This window comes from Podarcis liolepis (assembly GCF_965112155.1).
Source record: "Podarcis liolepis genome assembly, chromosome: 16".
In the NCBI taxonomy this organism is placed as follows: Eukaryota; Metazoa; Chordata; class Lepidosauria; order Squamata; family Lacertidae; genus Podarcis; species Podarcis liolepis.
In genome coordinates, this window is record NC_139567.1 from 37999716 (window position 1) to 38022130 (window position 22415).

The 22415-nt window shown below is 48.4% G+C and overlaps 1 protein-coding gene and 1 long non-coding RNA gene across 3 annotated transcripts; one reads left to right on the forward strand and one right to left on the reverse strand.

Moving 5' to 3' along the window:
- Positions 1 to 22: 22 nt before the first annotated feature.
- LOC310695541 lies at positions 23 to 12721 on the reverse strand. The gene is made up of 3 exons (XR_014520145.1): positions 11741 to 12721; positions 10885 to 11334; positions 23 to 96 (listed from the first exon to the last, which is right to left on the reverse strand). It is a non-coding gene; the product is annotated as an uncharacterized lncRNA (long non-coding RNA).
- On the forward strand, positions 5690 to 21655 carry DYNLL2 (dynein light chain LC8-type 2). 2 transcript variants are annotated; one of them, XM_083480176.1, is made up of 3 exons: positions 5690 to 6194; positions 16102 to 16240; positions 20032 to 21655. In XM_083480176.1, the coding sequence occupies exons 2-3, from the start codon at positions 16109 to 16111 to the stop codon at positions 20167 to 20169; spliced, it is 270 nt and encodes an 89-aa protein (XP_083336302.1). In that variant the 5' UTR covers positions 5690 to 6194; positions 16102 to 16108; the 3' UTR covers positions 20170 to 21655. The 2 variants fall into 2 exon arrangements, with proteins under 2 accessions (XP_083336302.1, XP_083336301.1); XM_083480175.1 differs by having other exon boundaries at positions 5881 to 5934.
- Positions 21656 to 22415: the final 760 nt, after the last annotated feature.

The window sequence follows — 22415 nt, forward strand, 5'->3', positions numbered from 1 at the left end:
GCAAATCCACGGGTTAGGGGGCGCAAATCCACGGGTTAGGGGGCGCAAATTACTTGCCTTGCCCCGGGTGCTGACAACCCACGCTACGCCACTGTGCTATGCGACTGCTCCACCAGCGCAAGGTTTTCTGCTTGAGCGATGGCACAGTTACCCCCTCTTCTCCCCCTCCACCCCCAAATCTGTTCTAGAGGTTCCGCAACCCTCTGGAGCAGATCTGGAGAGTGGGGGGGGGAGTCCCACTTTGCAAGAAAAACTCATTGTGCTGACAGGATGCCATAGTCAAACACTGCCCATATGAGCCACGTCCCACATTCGGAACATCCCAACAAATTGATGATCTCAAGCCTCCTTATTTCCCTATGTGGCTAATTGCCAGTCAGCTGCCACTAGAAAATAGATATGCATCTCTCTTTCATATTTTGGCACCTTGTGCAGCATTCAGATAAGTTTTATTCACAGTAGACCTGTTTAATGAATAGGATTAAATTAGGTCCACTGATTTCCAGTAGGCCTACTCTGTGTAAAGACACAGCCACCCGGCTTTGTGTTTTTACATTGCCAAATAATGCAAGGAAGAGGGTCAAATTTCAGACTGCATCCTGCCATTTCCCAGATGCCATCCAGGAATACTTCCCAATATCTCTTGATATTCAGCGATCAATAAATCACACACTATCTGATCTAGTGCTTCGGGATCTCAAGATTCTAAAGCAGAGATCTCAAGATTCTAAGTTCAAAGGGTCCCTCCACCTGACCCTTTGAACTCTTCCCAGGCCATATCCCTCTACACAGACTTGCATCCTGGTCTTTACCGGTACTGGAAAGTGTGGGGTGTGCCCCCTAATGTTTTCCTGATGCAACCCTGTTTTAACTTCCCAGTGCACCAATCAGAATGAACACTCAGCCAACAGCTGGTGCGGCAATCAAATCAGGATGAAGGCTGAATAATCAGGTGGTCTGGAAGCAACCAGGGTGGTCTTTGGGTGCTAGCAGATGCACAAATTAATTATCACTAACAAGTGTCGCAATTTGATGAAAATGGGGCTGCAAGCAGAAAGTACCCTTCCAGCTCATTGAAGGTGGCACGGCAAAGGCATCACTGTCCGTGGTATTCATTCACCTCTGTGTGGTCTCAGGTCAAAGAGGTTCAGATTTTCAGTGTGGTTAGCAACCTTCATAATGAAAGGGGACAGAGTTGGGCTTTGGTAGGGCTGCCACGTGTCTGGAATTCTCCAGATTCGCCCACCGAAAATCAGTTAAAATGTCCGGGAAAATCCGGGCGTATGGAAGTCCATATGGGAAGTGTTGATACTTTGGCAAATTTCCTTTAAAAACAGCTCAAAAACAAAACAAAACAAACAAAATCTCAACAACTCTTCTTTTGACATTTTGAAATATGGCAACCTGAGCTTTGGGCTATAATGTGTTCTACAATCTGTTGTTATGTGTCCAACTCTTCGTGACCCCATGGACCAGAGCATGCCAGGCACTCCTGTCTTCCACTGCCTCCCACAGTTTAGTCAAACTCATGCTGGTAGCTTCGAGAACACTATCCAACCATCTCGTCCTCTGTCGTCCCCTTCTCCTTGTGCCCTCAATCTTTCCCAACGTCAGGGTCTTTTCCATGGAGTCTTCTCTTCTCATGAGGTGGCCAAAGTATTGGAGCCTCAGCTTCAGGATCTGTCCTTCCAGTGAGCACTCAGGGCTGATTTCCTTAAGAGTAGATAGGTTTGATCTTCTTGCAGTCCATGGGACTCTCAAGAGTCTCCTCCAGCACCATAATTCCAAAGTATCAATTCTTCGTCGATCAGCCTTCTTTATGGTCCAGCTCTCACTTCCATACATCACTACTGGAAAAACCATAGCTTTAACTATACGGACCTTTGTTGGCAAAGTGATGTCTCTGCATGGCAAGTAAGTCATAGTAAATTGAGAAGAATGGAAGGCGAGAGGCAGGGGGCTCCATATTTTGACCTTGCACAGGGTGCTGCTGAAATTTGAAAGACCGAAGTCCACCCCTGGCTGGTGGCTGGCTAGGTGGGGGGCAGGGCTAGGATTTTGTTTTGCCTGAAGCAGCAACATGTCTAGGGCCAGCCCCACACATCATTGCCATTGGGAGGGGTACTCTTGCACTAAAGCACAGCAATAAAAAAACCCCACACAGAACCTAGAACATTAGTGATATTAAAAATTACAGGAATTCAGCAGGAAGCTGTGGGAGATGCGTTGACTGGAAACAAAAGCAGTATGTCTGCCTTGAAATGTTTGTAGCTGTAAATAGTATTGAAAGCGGGATCATGTGTCACCGCCAAAACACCCTTCATGAGATCAAGCCATCATGAACACACCATAAAAACGATGTCTGGAGGTGCCCAGAGAAACGAGATTGGCGGGGCAGTGCCCCATTTGCCCTAATGGAGCAGCCTCTACTGACTTGTCCCAAATAAATGAATATGTGTTCATTGCCACTGCAAATTCTTCTCTTTGTCTGTCTGTCTGTCTGTCCTATCAGGCTGCTAGCAGAGGGGATTCTGCAGCCCAGCATTCCATCCCTCGCCTTCAGATCTCGAGTTTTAATTCCTCCTTCAGTCTCCCCCACTGCCCATTAATTAAGATGAATTAGATGGTGCGCGTACCACATTTCAGCTTTCCTGTGTGTTGGCAGTCGTGACACCTTTGTTTAATGAGTGAGTCAGCAAAGCTCAGGTGTTGCTTATACATATTTTTAGAGACGTGTAGTAAGTTTAACGTTTTGCCTTCTTTCATCCATATCCTCGTTCATCCTCCCCCAGGCCCTCTTTTAATAATGGCACTGGAATGAGCGAAAGAGACCATCTGGATCCAGCCTCTTGGCCGTGACAGGTACCTGTTCAGCTCTACTGTACTTTGAAAACATCTCTGGATGGGGAAGGAACAGCAGTGATGGCAAATATTCATCTAGCTCACGGTTTCCCAAACTTGGGTCTCCAGCTGTTTTGGGACTACAAGTCCCATCATCCCTGACCACTGGTCCTGCTGCCAGCCAGGGATGATGGGAGTTGTAGTCCAAAAACATCTGGAGACCCAAGTTTGGGGAACCCTGAGCTAGCTCAATATTGTTTACATCAGGTGTGGGGAACCCTTGACCCTCCAGATGTGGCAGAAATACAGCTCCCATCATTCCTTGGCATTGGGCGTGGGGGTTGAAAGGTGTTGTAGTTCAGCAACATCTGGAGGGTCAAAGGTTCCCCACACCTGAGTTACACTGACCAGCAGTGATTCTCCAGGGTTGCAGACTCTCCCTCAGCTCTGCCTGGAGATGTTGTGGGTTGAACCCAGTACCTTCTGCATGCGGCTCAGAAGCTTTAACCACTGAGCTATATCCCTTCTGCCTTCTGGAAGGATAACTCCGAGGATCACCCAGGGGCCATCTAGTCCAGCCCCCTGCAATGCAGGAATCCTCTGGTGCTCTCCAGATGTTGCTGGACCCCAAATCCCATCAGCCCCCATTGAGGACTGCTGTGTTTCTGAGGAAATCCTTTCCTGTGCACCCCAGTGTGCAAAGCCAGTGTGGTGTAGTGGTTAAGAGCGGTGGACTCGTAATCTGGGGAACTGGGTTCGCGTCTCTGCTCCTCCACATGCAGCTGCTGGGTGACCTTGGGCCAGTCACACTTCTCTGAAGTCTCTCAGCCCCACTCACCTCACAGAGTGTTCGTTGTGGGGGAGGAAGGGAAAGGAGATTGTTAGCCACTTTGAGATTCCTTCGGGTAGTGATAAAGCGGGATATCAAATCCAAACTCTTCTTCTTCTGTTTCCTGTAAAGGGAGAAGCGACGCTGTACAAAATCTCCCCTTCTGTGCCTTACACAAATCCTTGCGGGCCTGGAACTTGGCCAAACTTTGCTGACACCCACACCACACATTTAAAGCCCCTCCCCCACCAGGAATCATGGGAACTGTAGTTTACACCTCCAGGAGATACAATTCCCAGCACCCTTAACAAACTACAGCTTCCAGGATCTGTTCAGGGAGGGGAAAAGCCATTTGCTTTAAATGTATGCTCTGCAGGTGACCTTCGTCCAGCAAATGAAATGTTCGCAGAGAAAGTGTTTCACTCATTGAATTCTAAGATACAGGAGTGGGGAGGGCAGGTGTTTGGAGTAAGAATGTATTGTCCTCAGTGGACAGGGGGAATAATTGTCCCTCTGTTTTCTGATCTCTGCATATATGGGTTGAGGGACCTCAGGCCTGAGGTCTGAATTAGGCCCTCCAGGACTCTCTCTGGCCCTCACCATCCTCCCTGGCCCCTGCCCAAGCCACACCCAGTCTGCCCAGGCCGCACTCCTCACTATCCCTGCTTCATACCCCCCTTGAGCACTTATCAAGTTGGAAGGGACCATAAGGGTCATCTAGTCCAGCCCCAATGTGGGGATTGAACCCACAACCCTGAGATGAAGAATCTCATACTCTACCAGTTGAGTCATTATGCCTGGCTGGAATTTTCCCATTATATGATAATGCCTCTTGGATGGAAGGCAGACTGATATTTACGGGGGGTGTACATATGGAAACCACTGACTATTCCATAGCTGGAATGTAGCCAGCTGCACCAAGGTGAAGATTATACCTCTGGTCTATGCCATTTTTACCTCTGGCCCTATCGCCGTCATGCAGCCCCCAGGGCGGAAAGGGGTTCCTCACCTTTGCTGTTAACCGATTCGATTTCCAGGGACCACCCCCCAACAAACAAAATATAGCTAACTTAACTTTTTAAAAAAACAAATATTCACGAATATTTCACATCCTTATACAGTATTTTCATTGTGGAATCAAAAGACACAGCTTTTTCTTAAACAATCAATTTAAGAACCATATAAATGGTGTGTGCGTGTTACATTCTGTTTTTCCCTGCTCCAAGGAAGTCCCGCCTCACCTCCCATTCAAACAATATTTGCAAATAACACCCAAGCCAGTGAGATTTCCAGTGCAATTCTATGGGCATCTACTCAGAAGTACAGTGGTACCTCAGGTTACATACACTTCAGGTTACAGACTCCGCTAACCCAGAAGTAGTGCTTCAGGTTAAGAACTTTGCTGCAGGATGAGAACAGAAATTGCACGGTGGCAGCGCAGCAGCAGTGGGAGGCCCCATTAGCTAAAGTGTTGCTTCAGGTTAAGAACAGTTTCAGGTTAAGAACAGACCTCCGGAACGAATTAAGTACTTAACCCGAGGTACCACTGTAAGTCCCACTGAGTTCCATTGGGCTTATTCCCACCTAAGCAAGTGGACATTGTATCCTCTGTTACCTACTAACCCAAAGGCTTCTACCTACAGGCAAATTATCTCTCCCTCTCCACCAGCTGCATTTCTTTATTCCAGCGCTCCTTTGAAAGGCAGCAGTGCAACAGGTGCAGCTTCAAACATTCCCCCCCAGTGATGCTGAGATAAAGCTACACCTGTTGCAGTTCTGCCTGGCGATGCAGCTGTTCCAAGCAGCTCCCTGCCCGGAAACAGAGAGGGAGGCAGAGTAGAAGAAGAAGAAGAAGGAAGCCGAGAGAGAAGACCCAGATCCTGATAATAATAATAATGCCCGCTTCTTCATTGGCTCATTTGTGGACGCTCTGTTTTAATAACAAACAAAAAGCGAGAAACTCCAGCCCCACCCCTAGGCTCTCTCCACCCCCCCCCACCCCACACATACAAAAAAATTGGTTCTGCAATTTCCTCGTGGCATTATGGGATGAAATAAGATGTAGACAGAGAACAGCGAGAGGAGAACGCTACGTCGCTGTGGGCCGAGGCTCTGCGGCAGCCAATGGAGGCGCAGCGTGGCTGAGCTACTGCAAGGGGAGGGGCGCCTATTTCAGCCCAGGGGGGGCAAGGGCAGGCAGCCAGAGGAGGCTCGCAGGGGGAAGAGAGCGGAGGGCGCCGGCGCTGCTGCTGCTGCTGCGCTGAGTAAGCGAGCGACGCTCCAACCACCTTCGCCGACAGCAGCATCGGGCGCTTCGCTGGTGCTTTCCCCCTTTTTTTTCTTTTTGCAAACGGGGCAGGAACGCGCATTGGAGCCCGGGCGTTGGGAGGCTGTAGAAAACCTTTGCAGCGTTGCCTTTCGACGTGCCGTGGGGGGAAAGAGCGCGCCCTCATTTATTATTATTATTTTTTAAAAATATATATATATATATAAATAATCGGAGGCTTTGCCTAACACTGTGAAGGTAAGTGGTTGCAAACGGGTGACTTATTCATTCGTTTTATTTGCTTTTCCCCCCATTGCAGAATTGGATGGGGCGAGTTTGGGGCGGAGGGGTTGATGGGGGGGCGCTCAAATAGTTGCGCGAGCAGCGAGGGGTTCTGGCCATTGGAAGTGATGGGGATGCTTGATTTTGGCCGCCCCTCCTTCCTCCCTTCTTATTTTTCATTTTTTCCCCTGTTTTAGTCCACGCCCCTTAGGCTCCTGCGCCTAGTGCAATCTCATGCATGCCTACTCGGAAGTAAACCCCCTTGAGTTCAGGAAGCCCCAGTGGGACTTTAATATTTATTTATTTATCACACAATTATTCAAAGGTAAGGGTGCAGAGGATTGCAACCCAGGCTGCTCCCCCCCCCCATCCACTCTCCCCCAAAAGTGGGCATAGCTAATGGGTATTGAGTGTGCAATCTACCTTCCTTTGTACCAAACTTGGCAGACGAGGTTTCTGTGGATCTACCTCTTTCTGCTAACTCTGAGCTACACCCTCCATATATATATATATAGAGAGAGAGAGAGAGAGTGTGCAAACTGTCCATCCACTTGGCTTTCTCGCTCACCTCTGCAGTACAGTAGTTGTGTGAGTGTTGATTGGGATGCAGCTGGTATTATAACATTTCATTCTGGAATCAAGTAGCCAGTTCTTTCTCTCTACCCCCCCCCCAATATATTGATTTTTAAAACAGGATAAATTAAATATTAATACTATGCCCCCCCAACCCCCCCCCCAAGGTCAAGCCTGAAATCAGACTGGAGACTTTTTGGAGTGCTAGTGAAAAAATAAGATTCCTAAAGCCTTGCTAGGAAGCCCCTTTGTGACATAGGAGCTGGAAGAAGGCTTGTTTAGATCCCCATGGGGGGGGGGAGGGAAACCCCTCTTGCAAAGGACAGGTTCAGGTCTGTGATGGTTGCCTTTAAGGGTGGGACAAACTTAAAAAGCTGCCTTTGCTCTTCCTAGGAGGGTTGCAGCAGAGCCAATGGGATTCTGCTGGAGCTGCCCTTGGCTTCGAGGTCCAGTGACGTCCCTGTCAGGGATGGAGGGAACCGAGATCATGGGATTGAGCATGGATCCTTCTAGAGTAGGGACTTGGAAGGCTTTAAGAAAAAAAAAAGGAGGGGGGGGAAACATTGCCCGAGGCCTTTTTCTAGCTGGGGAGGCTGTTGCCACCTTTGGAACCTGCAGGTGGAGCTGAACTTGGTCAGGATCCAAGGAAGATTGTATGTGTGGTGTGGCGGCTTCCTCTACAAGCCACCCTCTCCTTGCTTCTCTCCCCCCCCCCAAAAAAAGAGAGAGGCTGTATTAAAGGGAAACTCCCCATTGCAGCAGCCTCATAGTAAGGGAGGATGCTCTCCGGAGGAAAGAGAATCTCCCCCTCCCAAGTGCCGTTTTATTTACTATTGCGTTTTTACACCCCACTTTTTCTGCCAAGGACCTCGGAGTGGCACCCGCCCCTCTCTTGCTTCCTTCGCCCTCCCGCCAGGCTGCTCAGACTGGCACTATCCCTGCAAGAGTAAAAGGGACTGGGTTTTAAATGGCTGATGTTGTAAACAAGCCTTTTATGGCATTTGTGTTTGGCTGGGCAGGTGATAACGGCACACACACCTTCCCCACCACCATGCATGCGTGAACATGAGTCAGGACATTGGTCCAGCATTGTTGACGCTGGCAGTGGTTCTCTAGGGATCCAGGCAGAGATCCTTTCCTGGCCCTACCCAGAGATGCTGGGGGGTCAAACCTGGAAGCTCTATTTTTGAGCTGCATCCCTCCTGCAACCCAGGCTTGTGGTCCTCCAATTACTGTCCTCCTTGTGGCTTGGCTGTTGGGGGATCGGAGCAAAACTCCCATCACTGAGACACGAGGGTGGTGTATATTGCAAGGATTCTGGGGGACGCACCCTGGGATAATGTGCCTGCCCACTACGGGCATAGCCAGGATTTTTGTTGGGGGGCGGGCAGGACGTTTGTTGGGGAGGGAGAACTGACGTGATTGGTCAGTTAAGTATTTCAATTGTTTTACTTGATTGGGGGTGGCAGCTGGCCCCCTGGCTATGCCCATGCTTCCCACCCCGTTGCATTGTCCTCCAAAGTTTCCCTGTCATTGCAGGGGGGTCCTGGCCAAGGAGAAGACAGCTTCCTTTATGATAGGGCTTTTGAATTAATCCCAGGGTCCCTTCTCTCCCCTCCCAGCCCATGCCACACAAATGATTGAATTGTCCTCACTGTTCTAGAAGTGATGACCATAATAAGGGCAGAGGGGCAGGTGGTGCACAGGGACTCCCTTCGTCCTGAGTCGGTCTGTCTAGCTCAGGCACCCCCAAACTCGGCCCTCCAGATGTTTTGGGACTACAACTCCCATCATCCCTAGCTAACAGGACCAGTGGTCAGGGATGATGGGAATTGTAGTCCCAAAGCATCTGGAGGGCCGAGTTTGGGGGTGCGTGGTCTAGCTCACTGCTGCCTGCACTGACTGGCCAATGTCTCTCCCAGCTCGACCTTAGCATTGAACATGGGACCTTCTGCATGCATGGCTGGTGCACTAACCACTGAGCCACAGCCCTTTTCCCCGGTGCTGTTGCAAGGGGCCTGCATGCATGTATCCAATGTAAGATCCTTTTGGGGGTTCTCCCCCGCACCCCCCATATTCATGCTGTAAATATTTTACGGAGAGACTGGCTTACCCTATTAGAAGAAACTATGTAAATGCCTTCCCTGGTTTTTTGTGTTGTTTTTTTAAGTTCATCTTAGCCGAGGCGGGTACTGATAAGCTTGGTGTTGAGTTCAAGTGGAACTAATACGCTGCTGGAAGACTGGTGACCCCAGGACACGTCTGGCTGGCGGGACGGTTTGGCCCTTCAACCTGTTCTGGCAACATCCCTGGCTTTGCAGCAAGTCTTCCCCTGAGGACGGTGCTTTGAATTTCTTACAGGCCGGACTTTTAGAGGAGAGGGCGTAGCGACAGCATTGCCATGCGCAGGTCCCAGGTGCAGTAGTAGGCTATATGGACTGCGTTGTTTGATTCAGTATATAACGCAGCTTCCTCAATGGAAGAAAATAAAAACGAATTAACTTGCTTCCCTCGGTGCCCCTCGATCTTTCAAAATCTGGTTGGTTTTCATTTGGGCTTCTGTTTCCAAGAGCATGGTGGATGCTGTTCCTAAACTTGGATGCTGTTCCTAAACTTCCAGGGTGCTTTTGCAGTCATTGGTGTGCTTTCCGCTCCTCCTGCAGGGAAGGCCTCTCTTTACCTCACCTGTGAAATGGGAGCAAGTGGAAGCCGAAGAACGTGGCTGCTGGGTTGAATCAATTTCCTGCATTGGTGCCAAGAGGCCTTGCAGGCTAGCAATGACAGGCTGGCTTTTCTTCTGTCTAGGACAGGTGAGGGGAACCTGTGGCCCCGCAGATGTTGCTGACATGCTTCACCCCATCAGCCAGGCTTGCTGGGGCTGATGGGAGTTGTAGTTCATCAACATCTGGAGGGCCACTGGTTCCTTGCGGCTGGTTTAGGACTGTAGCAAACCCCATATCCTTTCAAAGTTTTTTTGTGTGTGCAAAGTGGGAGTCTTCCTCTTGTTACAGTTCCAGTAAATGTAGCAGCTCCTTCATGGTAAATGCAATAATGTTGTTTTTTAGGCAGAGAGGGATGCACAGGGTAGTCTTCAAACTGGTGGGCAGGGGGGATAACAAAGGTTTGGATAATTGTAACCTTGGCCATGGCTATTATGTAACGGGTTCCGGGTTCCTTCTTCGCTCTTGGGTAGCGATATTTTAACGGCTGCAACAAAGCTATTCCTTCTGTCCCTTTTGAGGTCCTGCCAAGAGACGGGAATCACTCTCAGCATGCAGCCTCAGTGCTTCCAGACGGAAAAACTCTTCCTCTTCTTCTTCTTTTTTTAGTAATTGTTCATTTGTGGCAGTTATACCCCAGACTTAATGCACACACACACAAAAAGGCTTTATGGAGCAGCTTGCAGAAATCTGTATTAAGACAGCCCCCGCCCTCAGGCTTACAACAGAAAAGTCATGACACACGAGGAAAAAGAATGGGGAGGGAGGAGGGGAAAGCAAGCTCAAGCACATGTTCTTATGTCGCCGTTAGTGGTTGGCCTACAAGGAAGCTGGCTTGCTTGCATTAGCTGCCGGTGGGTGGTGCAGTGTGTAAGAAGCTGGATAAGCTGCTGTTGAAGATTTTCCCAGTAACTCTTTCATAGAAGGACTGTGTATGTGTGCAGGGGTGGGGTGGCGTCAGTTAATTAATCAGCTTGCTGTTCACACCCTTTGTTTCTTGAGTATCTCCTGGCTGGCTGATTACCCCAGCCACATCTCCGCTATGAATGCAGGGAGCTGCTTTATACCAGGTTAAGACTGCTCGTCCATTGACCTCAGTGTTGTCTGCTCTGGCTGGCAGCAGCTACCTGATCCTCTACCTAATGGGAGGTGTCGTGGCCCAGGTGCGCCCCCAGCTCTGGGTGCTCTTCTGCTGAGCTGGGCCCCCTTCCCAAATCTTTGAATTTGATAGTTACGACTATTTCGAGAGCAAAGGGTGGGAAAATTTTTTACCCTTTTGCAGGACCTTCCAGGGGCCACATGGCAGCGGTGGGCGGGGCTGGAGGAAAAGTGGGTGGGGCCAAGCATATAAATGTTGGCTTTGTGGTTTGTACACCAGGGCTGGTTTCTACACACACACACGCACACACACCTGTCCTCCATCCATCCATGCAAGCAAGAGGCAGCATCAGAGTTCCAGGGCACATTCCAGGCTGCTGTTCCTCACTCCTGTTCAAGAGATTCCTGCAAACTGTGGTTCTGGGAAGGCTCAGGGCTTCTTGTTAACACCACCCTGTCTTCCGCTCTGCAACCATTCTGGCATTTCTCCTTAACACTGCAGGGGTCTGGGGAATGCTTACAATTCTGGGTGGATAAGGTTTGGTATTTGCAAAGTGAGTTTAACTCCTCCTGCAGGCAGGGGAAACGGGGGTGGTGTCCTCTTAGCTCATTGCTTGCTAAATGGCCTTGGATTAGAGAATCCCAGGAACGGTCGTTCTGCATGGTTGCTGGGGAATCTCCTGATTGCAATGAGCTTCCACCAGAGTGAAAGCTCTTCCAGAAACCTGCTTTTGTATGCTGTTGGTGACCTGATCCAAAACACCCACCCACCTCACTCACACACGAAAACAAAGATCACCACAGCCAATCACAAGCAAACAATCACACCCTAGGCCAACCTCAACCTCTCTCACCACCAAAGGAACACAAGTGAACAACACAAACAACGCTGACACCAAACTCTACACACATTAAACATAATAGAAACACCGCCACCCGACCCCACCCCCATCCATCTTCCCTCTCTCCACCCCCCCCTTTTCTTCTCTCTTCCTTTTTTCTCCCCCCCTAATGCCTCAACAAATGAAATGGATTTGTAAAAATGTTACATGAAAAAAAAAACACCAAAAACGAGGCACTACACTTTTGTAAAACAAGAAAATCCTTAATAAAATATTAAAAAAAAGAAACCTGCTTTTGAAGAGCAGCAGAAAGACCCGCTAGTCAGTGTCCTGTTCTTGCAGTGACCAATGGGAAGCCCATAAGCAGGGTCCCCCCCAATCCCCCTATACCTGGTATTCACACCTGGTGTTCTACCTCTGACAGTAGAGCTAGAACTTACCTATGGCTACCAGCCAAAACGGCTATCTATTTGCTTATGCTAAGTGGAACTAGTTGCCTGTGACCAAGGCACAGAGGCTATTGAAACTTGCACATGTTGTGTGGCACAAATTAACAGGCTGTGGATTGGCAGGCGGGCAGCGTGTCAATCATGTGGACTAGTAACTTAGTTTTAAAAGCCTGGCTTAACTGTCATGGCTTCTACTCTCTGTCATGGGAATTAACCATGAATTAATTGTTGGGCGGTTTCTAATGTTCCTAAAAGATGTCAATTGGGAAGGGGTGTGAGTGATGTGATTGAGCAGCCTTTATAAAACAACCACAACCACAGCCCTGGTTATTATATTGGTCATGTGGACGTGCCCACAAAGACTGACCTCACTTCTTCCTTGCAGCGTTTGCATCTGTGGCTCAACCCTTTTGTGGCTCCGCATTGTTTGTGGTTAAGGCAGCTGAGTAGAGAGACTCTCCACCCACCCCAGTGAAAGTCTGTGGGTGATTGGCTATGTAAACTCCCATTTATGAAGCTCATGTATGGCTAAGTTATTTCAGTGGGTGGTGGCTGCATGCATTAGTGTGGGCATTGAAAGCTTTGGGAACTGCAGCTCTTGGGATCTGTTGGTAGAGGCTTGCAAGAAAATGCTGACCTTCAGCCTTTGAATGTTGGGTGGGGAGGGTTAAGGGTCCTGTTTATGCTGTGCCAGTGTAGGGTGTGGTCTACATTGGGTGGGGAACCTTTTGGCTCCCTGGGCCAGATTCTTTTGGGATCAGCCTTGCAGGCCAAGTTTGACAGGCGGGCAGAGTTGCCAGCCTGTCAATTACCTGGCGTCAGGTACAGTGGTGCCTCGCAAGACGAAATTAATTCGTTCCGCGAGTTTTTTCGTCTAGCGAATTTTTTGTCTTGCGAAGCACGGTGTTGGGAAAGTTTTGGAAAAGCTTCAAAAATCACCAAAGTCTTCAAAAACCTCAAAAAAGGCTACCACACCACGTTCTATGAGTTGCTCCTCGAAGTCAAGTCGCAACTGTATTAACGGTGTTAAGAAAAAGGAAACAAACTTGCAAGACGTTTTCGTCTTGTGAAGCAAGCCCATAGGGAAATTCGTCTTGCGAAGCAGCTCAAAAAACGCAAAACCTTTTCGTCTTGCGAGGCATTCGTCTTGCGGGGCACCACTGTACAAGGTTCTTTGAAGCTGGGGTTTCAAAGCACCTTGCAAGGAGCTGCTAGAACCAGAGGTCCCTTCATTTTAGCAGGGGGTTCCATGCAAACTCCTTGAACCGGGAAGAAGTTGGCATGGAATCCTGAAGAACTGAGCAGGATTTAACTCCCTAGGCATCTGGTGGTGAGCAGGAAGTTAAATCCTGTTTGCTTTGTCTGCCCATGCCTGTTGCCTGCTGAGTGTGCAGCCAATGCAGGATTTAACTCATGATGAGATGGGTGGGCAGTTGTGGCCTTGAGGAGCTTACAAATCTAGCATTACCCATAAGAGATGGAAATGGAGGTGAGAGCCAAAGATGGAAAAGTCTATATTCATTTCAGTTACATGTACTCACAGCTCAGTGATAGTGGAGTAATTGAGGAGGGGGTTTTTGATATGAGAGAGAGAGAGAGAGAGAGAGAGAGAGAGAGAGAGATGAAGGGAAGAGATGGCATTGTTCTGATTTGTTGTCTTCAGAACAGTACCAAGCAGAGTTCAAGGTGCTCTATATGCACACAGCCCTATAGGCCTTGGGATCAGGATGCCTTAAAAACTGTCTCACCCCTTGTATACTTAGCTGATCACTGTGTTCTGAAGGAGAGAGTGTCTCTTGCAGAGACTGTTTGAAAAGGAGGTCTGTTCTGCACAGAGCAGGAATTGGACCTTTAGGATGGAGTCCCCTTAGGGATTCCATCTTGTTGTGTATCAGACGGGCGCAATCTCTGTTGTTATCTTTGGTGCCTGCTGATCCCTCTTCCTCTTTCAAAGAGCCTTTCAAGTAGAGATTTTTGTCCCAGTTACATGTTTTGGATATATAAATGGTGTTCACACATTCAGTTTTAACTGTATGCTGGTAGGTAAGAAAGGGGTTGAATCTGCCTGCTTGAAGGAGACCAGGATGGGAAATCTGAGGCCCTCTCAATTATCCCCAACCAGTATGGCCAGAATTGGTCAGGGAGGGTGGGAACTGGCAACATATGGTAGTCCCACCTGCAGAGGTTAGATCCGTCACCAAGTTCCCCAAAGTCGCACCCTCAAGGAGTTGTATGTGGTTCTCCCCCTCCCCATTTTATCCTTTCAACGACCTTGGAGGTAGTTTAGGCTGATGGCCCAAGGTCACCCAGTGAGTTGCATGACTGGGTGAGGATTTGAATGTCCTGGTCTCCCAGGTTCTGTTTGAACACTCTTTAACCACTGCACCATACTGCCTGCCACCCCAGGCTATCTGCCATCCTGGCTGGTGGGAGTTGGGGAGTCCCAGTGACATCTAGAGGACATCAGGTTGGGGAACTCTTTCTATATTTATAAAAGAGGCCCAGTGTGGCAGTGCAAATCTGCATTAAAACGTCAAGGATTTCAGCTGTGGTGTCCGCTTCAAAGAAGATGCAGAACAGGGGCTTTGCTGAACTGTTGCATCTGAGGCTGCCTGTGGACTGTTGTCTTCTGGTTTTCCTTTTCCTCCTACCCAGTAAAGCCAGGTCTTGATTGCACTAAAGTCCGGTCTGTGCTATACATTTAAAGCAGTATCATACCACTTTAAACAGTTGGAGCTTCCCCCAAAGAATCCTGGGAATTGTTGCTTTAAGGGTCCCAGGAGTTGTGAAGAGTCTCCCTCACAGGGCTGCAGTTCCCAGTCATTCTTCCCAAGGGATTCTGGGAATTCTACTCTGGGAGGGGAATAGGGATTTTTTGGGGGGGAAGCCACAACTGTTTAAGGTGGTTTAAATGCACTGCTTTTAAATGCACTGCTTTAAATGTACATTCCCATTGGGGCCTAGCTCTCTAGAAGTGTCTGATAAGAGGGAACAGCTTATTCACCCCCCTCTGGGCATGTTTCGGGCATGCTAGTCCTTCCTTGCCACCTGAAACAGCTTTACAACTTGACGTCTGCTGACCAGGTGCACTGGGCCCGATTCTGAGACCCTATCCAAAATCATCTTAGGCCCATAGGAAGCAGCCTTAATAGTGAGCCATAGCATTGGTCCTGTCTTGTTCACTATTGTCTAAAAACCAGGCACCCCCAAACTCGGCCCTCCAGATGTTTTGGGACTACAATTCCCATCATCCCTGGCCACTGGTCCTGTTAGCTAGGGATGATGGGAGTTGTAGTCCAAAAACATCCGGAGGGCCGAGTTTGGGGATGCCTGGTCAGAACTGACTGGCAGCGACTCTCCAGGGTTTGGGGCAGGAAAGCTTTCCAAGTCCCACCTGGAGAGGCCAGGGATTGGACCTGAGACCTTCTTGTGGGTTCAGCATAAGGTGGTACAGGTCTGACTCTGTTGTTGTAGGCTTGCTGGCTAGGTAGAAATAGTGGTTTTGCAAGCAACAGCCTGACTTAATCAGATCAGGAGTTAAGGTGCCTGCAGCCCTCCAGTTATTGGGGGACTACAACTCTGGCCATCCCTGACCACTGGCCATGCTAGTTGGGGCTGATGGGAGTTGTAGTCTTAGCAACACCAGGTACTCTATCCTTGCTTTAGAGTGAACGATAGAGGATTTCTCCAAGAACTCTAGCATATACCAACGTCAGTGAAAGTGAGAGCTGTGTTTGCAGTGTTCAGTCCTTGCGTTGAGAGTGCATTTGCGTGGAAGCCCAGTGCTGATAGATCAGGCCTGCACAAAATGCAACACAGCAAACTGCCCCCTTCCCCAGTCACAAAGGGAGGACCACTTGCTTAAAATCTCGCATTTTTCTCAATCAGGTTGGACTGAAATAGATGGAGGGAGGGTGCCAGAATAAACGGCTGCTGGTCAAACAAACAAACCACCCCACAGCTTCTACAGTGCAAGGTGTGCTTTTCTTGTGGACTAGCCCCATGTGTGAACCTGTTTTGAAAGCTGGTAGAGAAGCAGCCGTGGCGGCTCATCCATTGGATTGGACGCAGCACAGCTTCAGTCTGCCCCTCAACCCAGCCCTGCCTCCTTGCAAGCCGCCATTCCAAGGGGTGGCGCCGTGGCAGACCTGTGGTGGTCTGCAGCGTGACTTGACCCTCCTCTCTGGCTTCCTCCCGGCAGGTCCATCATGTCTGACAGAAAGGCAGTGATCAAGAATGCGGACATGTCTGAGGACATGCAGCAAGATGCTGTCGATTGCGCCACTCAGGCCATGGAGAAGTACAACATAGAAAAGGACATAGCAGCATACATCAAAAAGGTATTGTGGCGCCCGCACTTGGGAGAGAGGAAAAAGAGCCTTGGTTTAAGGTTTAAGGTGCTGGTTTTAACCTTTAAAGCCCTATGCGGCCTAGGACCCTCATACCTACGGGACCGCCCCTCCTGGTATGTCCCACGGAGGACCTTACGGTCTTCAGACAAAAACACCTTGGAGGTCCCGGGCCACAGAGAGGTTAGGCTGGCCTCAACCAGAGCCAGGGCTTTTTTGGCTGTGGCTCTGATCTGGTGGAATGCTCTGCCACAAGAGACTAGGGCCCTGTGGGACTTGACATATTTCCGCAGGGACTGCAAGACAGAGCTGTTCCACCAGGCCTTTGGCCAAGGCACAGCCTGACTCCCTCCTTTGGCAATCTTCACAGAACTCTAGCCCAATGGTTGCCATCAATTTGATTTCAATTAATTTTGTAATGAAATGATTTTAGAATGTTGTGTTATTTTATTGTTGTTAGCGGCTCTGAGCCCGGCTTCGGCTGGGGAGGGCGGGATATAAATAAAAAAAAATTATTATTATTTATTATGGATTGGGTCATCTCAGGGTTTCATCAGTCGCATTCTGCCATGGCAAGACAGAATCTCTGAGGAAGTGACTGGGTCATGTGGTCCCCCCCATTCCTGTTCTTCTTAGCCAGCCCCTTTCTTGGCAGCTGGCAAGTTCTGAACCAGTGCAATGTAGGTTCGGATCCCCACTTGGTCTTGAAGCTTACTGCGCCAGTTACTGCCTCTCTCAACCGAACCTCCATCAATTGGCTGTTGTGGGGATTGAATGAGGAGGGGGAGAAACATCTGCCACCTTGAGCTCTTTGAAGCGAAGCTAGGATGCAAATGCAGTAGAATAATAAATACAGTGGTACCTCAGTTTACGAACTTAATCCGTTCCAGAAGTCCGTTCTTAAACTGAAACCGTTCTTAAACCAAGGCGCGCTTTCCCTAATGAGGTCTCCTGCCGCCGGTGCCCTTCCACCATTCTGCTTCCGTTCTTAGACCGAGGTAAAGTTCGTAAACCAAGACATTACTTCCGGTTTTGCGGAGTCCGTAAACCAAATAGTTTGTAAACAGGGCTGTTCTTAAACCCAAGGTACTACTGTAAAAATAAATCATACTGTTTTTTAATTTATACCCTGCCCATCTGGCTGGGTTGCCTCAGCCTCTCTGGGCAGCTTCCAACACATATAAAAATAATAAAACATCAAACATTAATAGTAACAATCTGATCCAGTAAGAATAAGACAAAACATAGTGTGTACTTAGAGCTTATTGTGTGTTACCAACTGTTACCCTGCGTGTTTTGGAAGGAATTGAATTGATAAAGCACGACTGTCGGCTGCTATCCTTGATGGATTTGTATAATCCCATTTTCATTTGCTTCCAAATTATTTATTATTACAATTACTTAATTAAATTTGTAGGTGCCCTTTACCTGTAGATCTCAGGCCGGTTCACAACATAAAATCGCAATATAAAAAACACAAAATACATAATAAAAATAAGAACGGAAACAAACCAGTAACACCCCCCCCCCTTTATTTCTTGGCTACCTCCCTGCTGGGAAACAATGTCCAACACATTGACTGGGTACATGAGAGCCAGTGTGGTGTAGTGGTTAGGAGCGGTGGACTCGTAATCTGGTGAACTGGGTTTGCGTCTCCGCTCCTCCACATGCAGCTGCTGAGTGACCTTGGGCCAGTCACACTTCCTTGAAGTCTCTCAGCCCCACTCACCTCACAGAGTGTTTGTTGTGGGGGAGGAAGGGAAAGGAGAATGTTAGCTGCTTTGAGACTCCTTAAAGGGAGTGAAAGGCGGGATATCAAATCCAAACTCTTCTTCTTCTTCTTCTTCTTCTTCTTCTTCTTAGAATCATAGAATTGTAGAGTTTGAAGGGACCACGAGGGTCATCTAGTCTAACCCCCTGCAATGCAGGAAACGTTTGCCCAATGTGGACCTCAAACCCATGACCCGGAGACTAAGAGCTTGCAAGACCTCTTTAAAATAAAGCCCTTGACTGGGTACATGTGCTAATGGACTCCATGTGGCTGGCTTGGCTGTCTGCCTGTCACAGAACAGCCAGGCAAGGGTGTGGCAAAAGTCATGGCTGCCTTTTTATTTCAGCGTACAGTATTAAGAATATTTATATACGGCTTAATATGCAGAATCGGTCGGCAATTCACATAAAACACCAGTAAGTTCATCTCCCCACCCCACCACTAGCCAGAAATACACAGAAACCAATGGAAACAAAATCCATGAATAAGAAAATACAGTAAAATGGTAAATAATAAAATGACATTGCAATGTCTCCCGTGAGCAGGGGGAAACCTGCCTTTTAAAAAGGCCATTCAGGAGGCCTGTGACACTTTTTTTTTTAAAAAAAGGTAAAGGTACCCCTGCCCGTACGGGCCAGTCGTGTCCAACTCTAGGGTTGTGCGCCCATCTCACTTAAGAGGCCGAGCGCCAGCGCTGTCCGGAGACACTTCCGGGTCACGTGGCTAGCGTGACGAAGCTGCTCTGGCGAGCCAGCACCAGCGCAGCACACGGAAACGCCTTTTACCTTCCCGCTAGAAAGCGGTACCTATTTATCTACTTGCACTTAGGAGTGCTTTCGAACTGCTAGGTTGGCAGGAGCTGGGACCGAAAGACGGGAGCTCACCCAGCCGCGGGGATTCGAACCGCCGACCATGCGATCGGCAAGCCCTAGGTGCTGAGGTTTTACCCACAGCACCACCCGCGTCCCTGACACTTTTCACTGCTTCTGCCTTGATATAAATGTTCTGGTCTAGATAGTATCTCTCCACTGTCAGAGGAAGGAGGCCTCTCAATGCCAGTTTTTGGGAATCAGTTTTTGGGAAGAGTTACTGCTACCCTCTGCACTCAATATTCTTGCATCGCAGGGGGTTGAACTAGATGACCCTTGCGGTCCCTTCTAACTCTGCAATTCTATGAAATTAATTATGACCAAAAGGCTTTGTTTATCGCATTTATATCCCACCTATTTCTCCAAGGAACGTGGTTTTCCCCTTCCTCGTATAATCCCCACAACAGCCCTGTGAGGCAGGTTAGGCTGAGAGTCAGTGACTGGCCCAAGGTCACCCAATGTGCTTCATGGCTGAGTGGGATTTGAACCCTGGTCTCCAAGGTCCTGCCCCCATGGCTTTCAGCCCTGATTGGAAGCGACCTCATACTGACCCATTGGTCCATCTAACTCAGTACTGTCTACGCTGACCGGCAGTGGGGTTTTGTACAGGGAATCTACCCCAACCCTACTTGGGGATTGAACCTGCGACCTTCTGTGGCTGGTGCTATATTTTTAGAAGATACTGACTGACAAAGCCATGTGCCGCTTGGGGATGAGTTGCCTAACTGTTCTGCGCAACACTGCAAAGCATTATGGGAGCCACCTCTTCAATGTAGCTGTTAGGGCTATCATGATGTCTCAAGCTGGTCTCCGGGTGGGTTAGACTCCAGAACTATATTGATCCTACTGCAGAAACTACCACCTTCTCCCCCCACAGCTGAAGGAAACAATGCAGGGGTTGTCCAGGAGCAAGGGTGTGTGAGGATGGGCCTAGCGCCAGGGCTTGGCCAAGACAGGCTCTGGCTGAGGGCCTCTGCACTCCGAAACACACTTCCCGATTCCTGTATCAGATGTTCAGATTGTAATCTCCTTGGGGCACAGATCTGCCTCCTTTTGATGCTGCTGCATTTCAATAACGTCCTCTCTCTTCTCTCTCTCCCCCCCTTCTCTCTTCTGTCTCCCCTCTCCCCCTCCCCATTCAGGAATTTGACAAGAAATACAACCCCACTTGGCATTGCATCGTGGGCAGGAATTTCGGCAGCTACGTAACGCACGAGACGAAGCATTTCATTTATTTCTATTTGGGCCAGGTTGCAATTCTCCTCTTCAAGTCGGGCTAGGAGGCAGGCAGGCGGCAGTGGAGGGGGGGTCGCGATGACGGCGGGCGAGGAACATGGACTGTAGTGCACTGAAGGCGGGGGCCCAGGAACCCTTCAACCATGGTTGCGCCGCTGCATGGACTGTAAACTATATTTAATGTGTATATGTTGCAGTAAAAACACCACCTAAAATTCTGTTCGTTTTGTTTTTGTTTTTGGTTGCCTGGGAGAAGGAAGGCAGCAGCATCTTTTTCATGTTCCTTGTTTTCGGTTTCTGCTCTTTTTCTTTTTCATTTTCTTTTGCACTAGGAGAACTGTAAAAAAAAATAAAAATTTAAAATGCTTCAACAAATGGCCTTTAAGCGGGAAGGAGAAATGAAATAAAAAGAGAATCTCTAAAATTCCATTAAAGAAATCCTTTGGTTTTTAAATTCCTTTTGAAAGGTTCAGAAGCTGGCTGTAAGCAGACCCCAAAAAGGTGGCAATTAAGGGTCAGAATCTGGCTTCAAATGAGGTACTCAATGTTTTGTTTTTTGTTTAAAAAAATAATAATTCCAGCCAGCTTTTCTGTCCCCAAAGAGTGCATTGTTCTCCTTTTTAAGTTGCCTTGGCTGTAAAAGGGAAAAAAAGGTGGTCGTCTTTGTTTCTTCTTGATCCAAAACCGTCTCTCAAACATGCCTAATATTTGACAGTAAAAATGGCTGACAGCTGGTATTTAGCTGTAAAATGGAATTTTAAGTGCCGTATTTTCGAAGTGGTTTGTCCTGGTCCGAAATACATGATTGCACCCCCCACCCCCAGAAAGCCATTTCAAAGGGAGCTGCCTCATATTTTTGTGCTGGAGTATTGGCTGGGCACGTGGCCCAGCCATGTGTCTTCATGATGCAAGAAAACTGTGACCAGGCCTCTCCTCATCCCAGTTTGAGTCAGCCTTGCCTTATTTGCCACCTCGCTTCCAGTCACTTGTTTGTGTGGGAAGATCCTGTTCCAAATCGGTGGCTCCGTGTTGGCTGTGCTTGTAGTCTGCCTCTGCTTTTACTTGGAGACACACAATCTCCACATAACTCCCAACATGGTGGCTGATGTACAGAAGCCCTTTCCTGATCGTTTTGTGTCTCTCTCACCCCACCTTCTCAACAGTTAGCTGTGTTTTGAGAAGCAGATTGTATGATTTCAGTTCTATAGCAAAGGTGTCCAGTTGATCCAGGGGCCCTTCTCTGTTTTTCTTTTGCAAGATCATTCCTTGGAAGTGCTTTAGCTGAAACATCTAGTTGCTTTTGCAGTTAAGAAGTCTACAAATTAGATGGGGAAGGAACCACTCCGACCTCCCCACTCCTCAAAAATCACCTAAGGAGTTGGAACTCCAGAGCTTAGATCATAAGGAGATGGGGATTCATCTGTGCTTGTATAACCTGGGATTTGGCGGGAAGGAAAGCATGTCAATAACTTTTTCTCCCTTTTGGCTGTGAAAAAATAAACAAGGGTGACCCAGACTGTCTCTGAAAAACACGTTTGTGGTGTCTGTGCGATAATCCAAAGTATGCCTAAAAGTATCATGCAGAGTTTTGTTAGAACCAGCTTGTTAACACACCCTTCCTCCCAAAAAACACACACCACAGGAGGTGGATGTAGCTCTTGAATTTGATGATAACTTGTGTCTCCCATCTAAAGATGTCAGGGGGCAGAAGAGGAACTGCCTTGGGTTAAAGTGAGGTGCTTCAATGGTGATGCTCACACAGAAAATTGGCTCTCCAGAAAAGGAAGTTTCCCACTGTCCCAGCCTGCATGAGTCTTAATTTGGGAATATATTGATACTTCATAGAGTGAAGGGGAAAAAAAGTTTCCTTCCTAAGTGCAGTTGCTTGAAATGAAACATTTCTTTTTCAAAAACATCAAAATGCACAGAGAGAGCAGGAATTGGCACATTTAAGAACAGTGTCCTGTTTGTTTGTTTTAATACTTGAGGCTGATGAGAGGCTAGAGTGCAAGGGATTGTGGGATGCGTTTTGCACCTTACCCTGGCGCTCTCCAAGGGTAAAAGGGGGCTGTGGGGGAGATAGATATTCAGACATGTAGACTGCATACACACCAGGCATTTAAAGTGAATCCTGGGAGCTGTAGTTAAGTGTGTTAGGAATTGTAGGGGGTAAACTACAGTTCCCAGGATTTGGGGGTGAAAGATGTTCTTAAGGGACGTGGGTGGCGCTGTGGGTTAAAGCACAGAGCCTAGGAGCTGGCGATCAGAAGGTCAGCAGTTCAAATCCCCA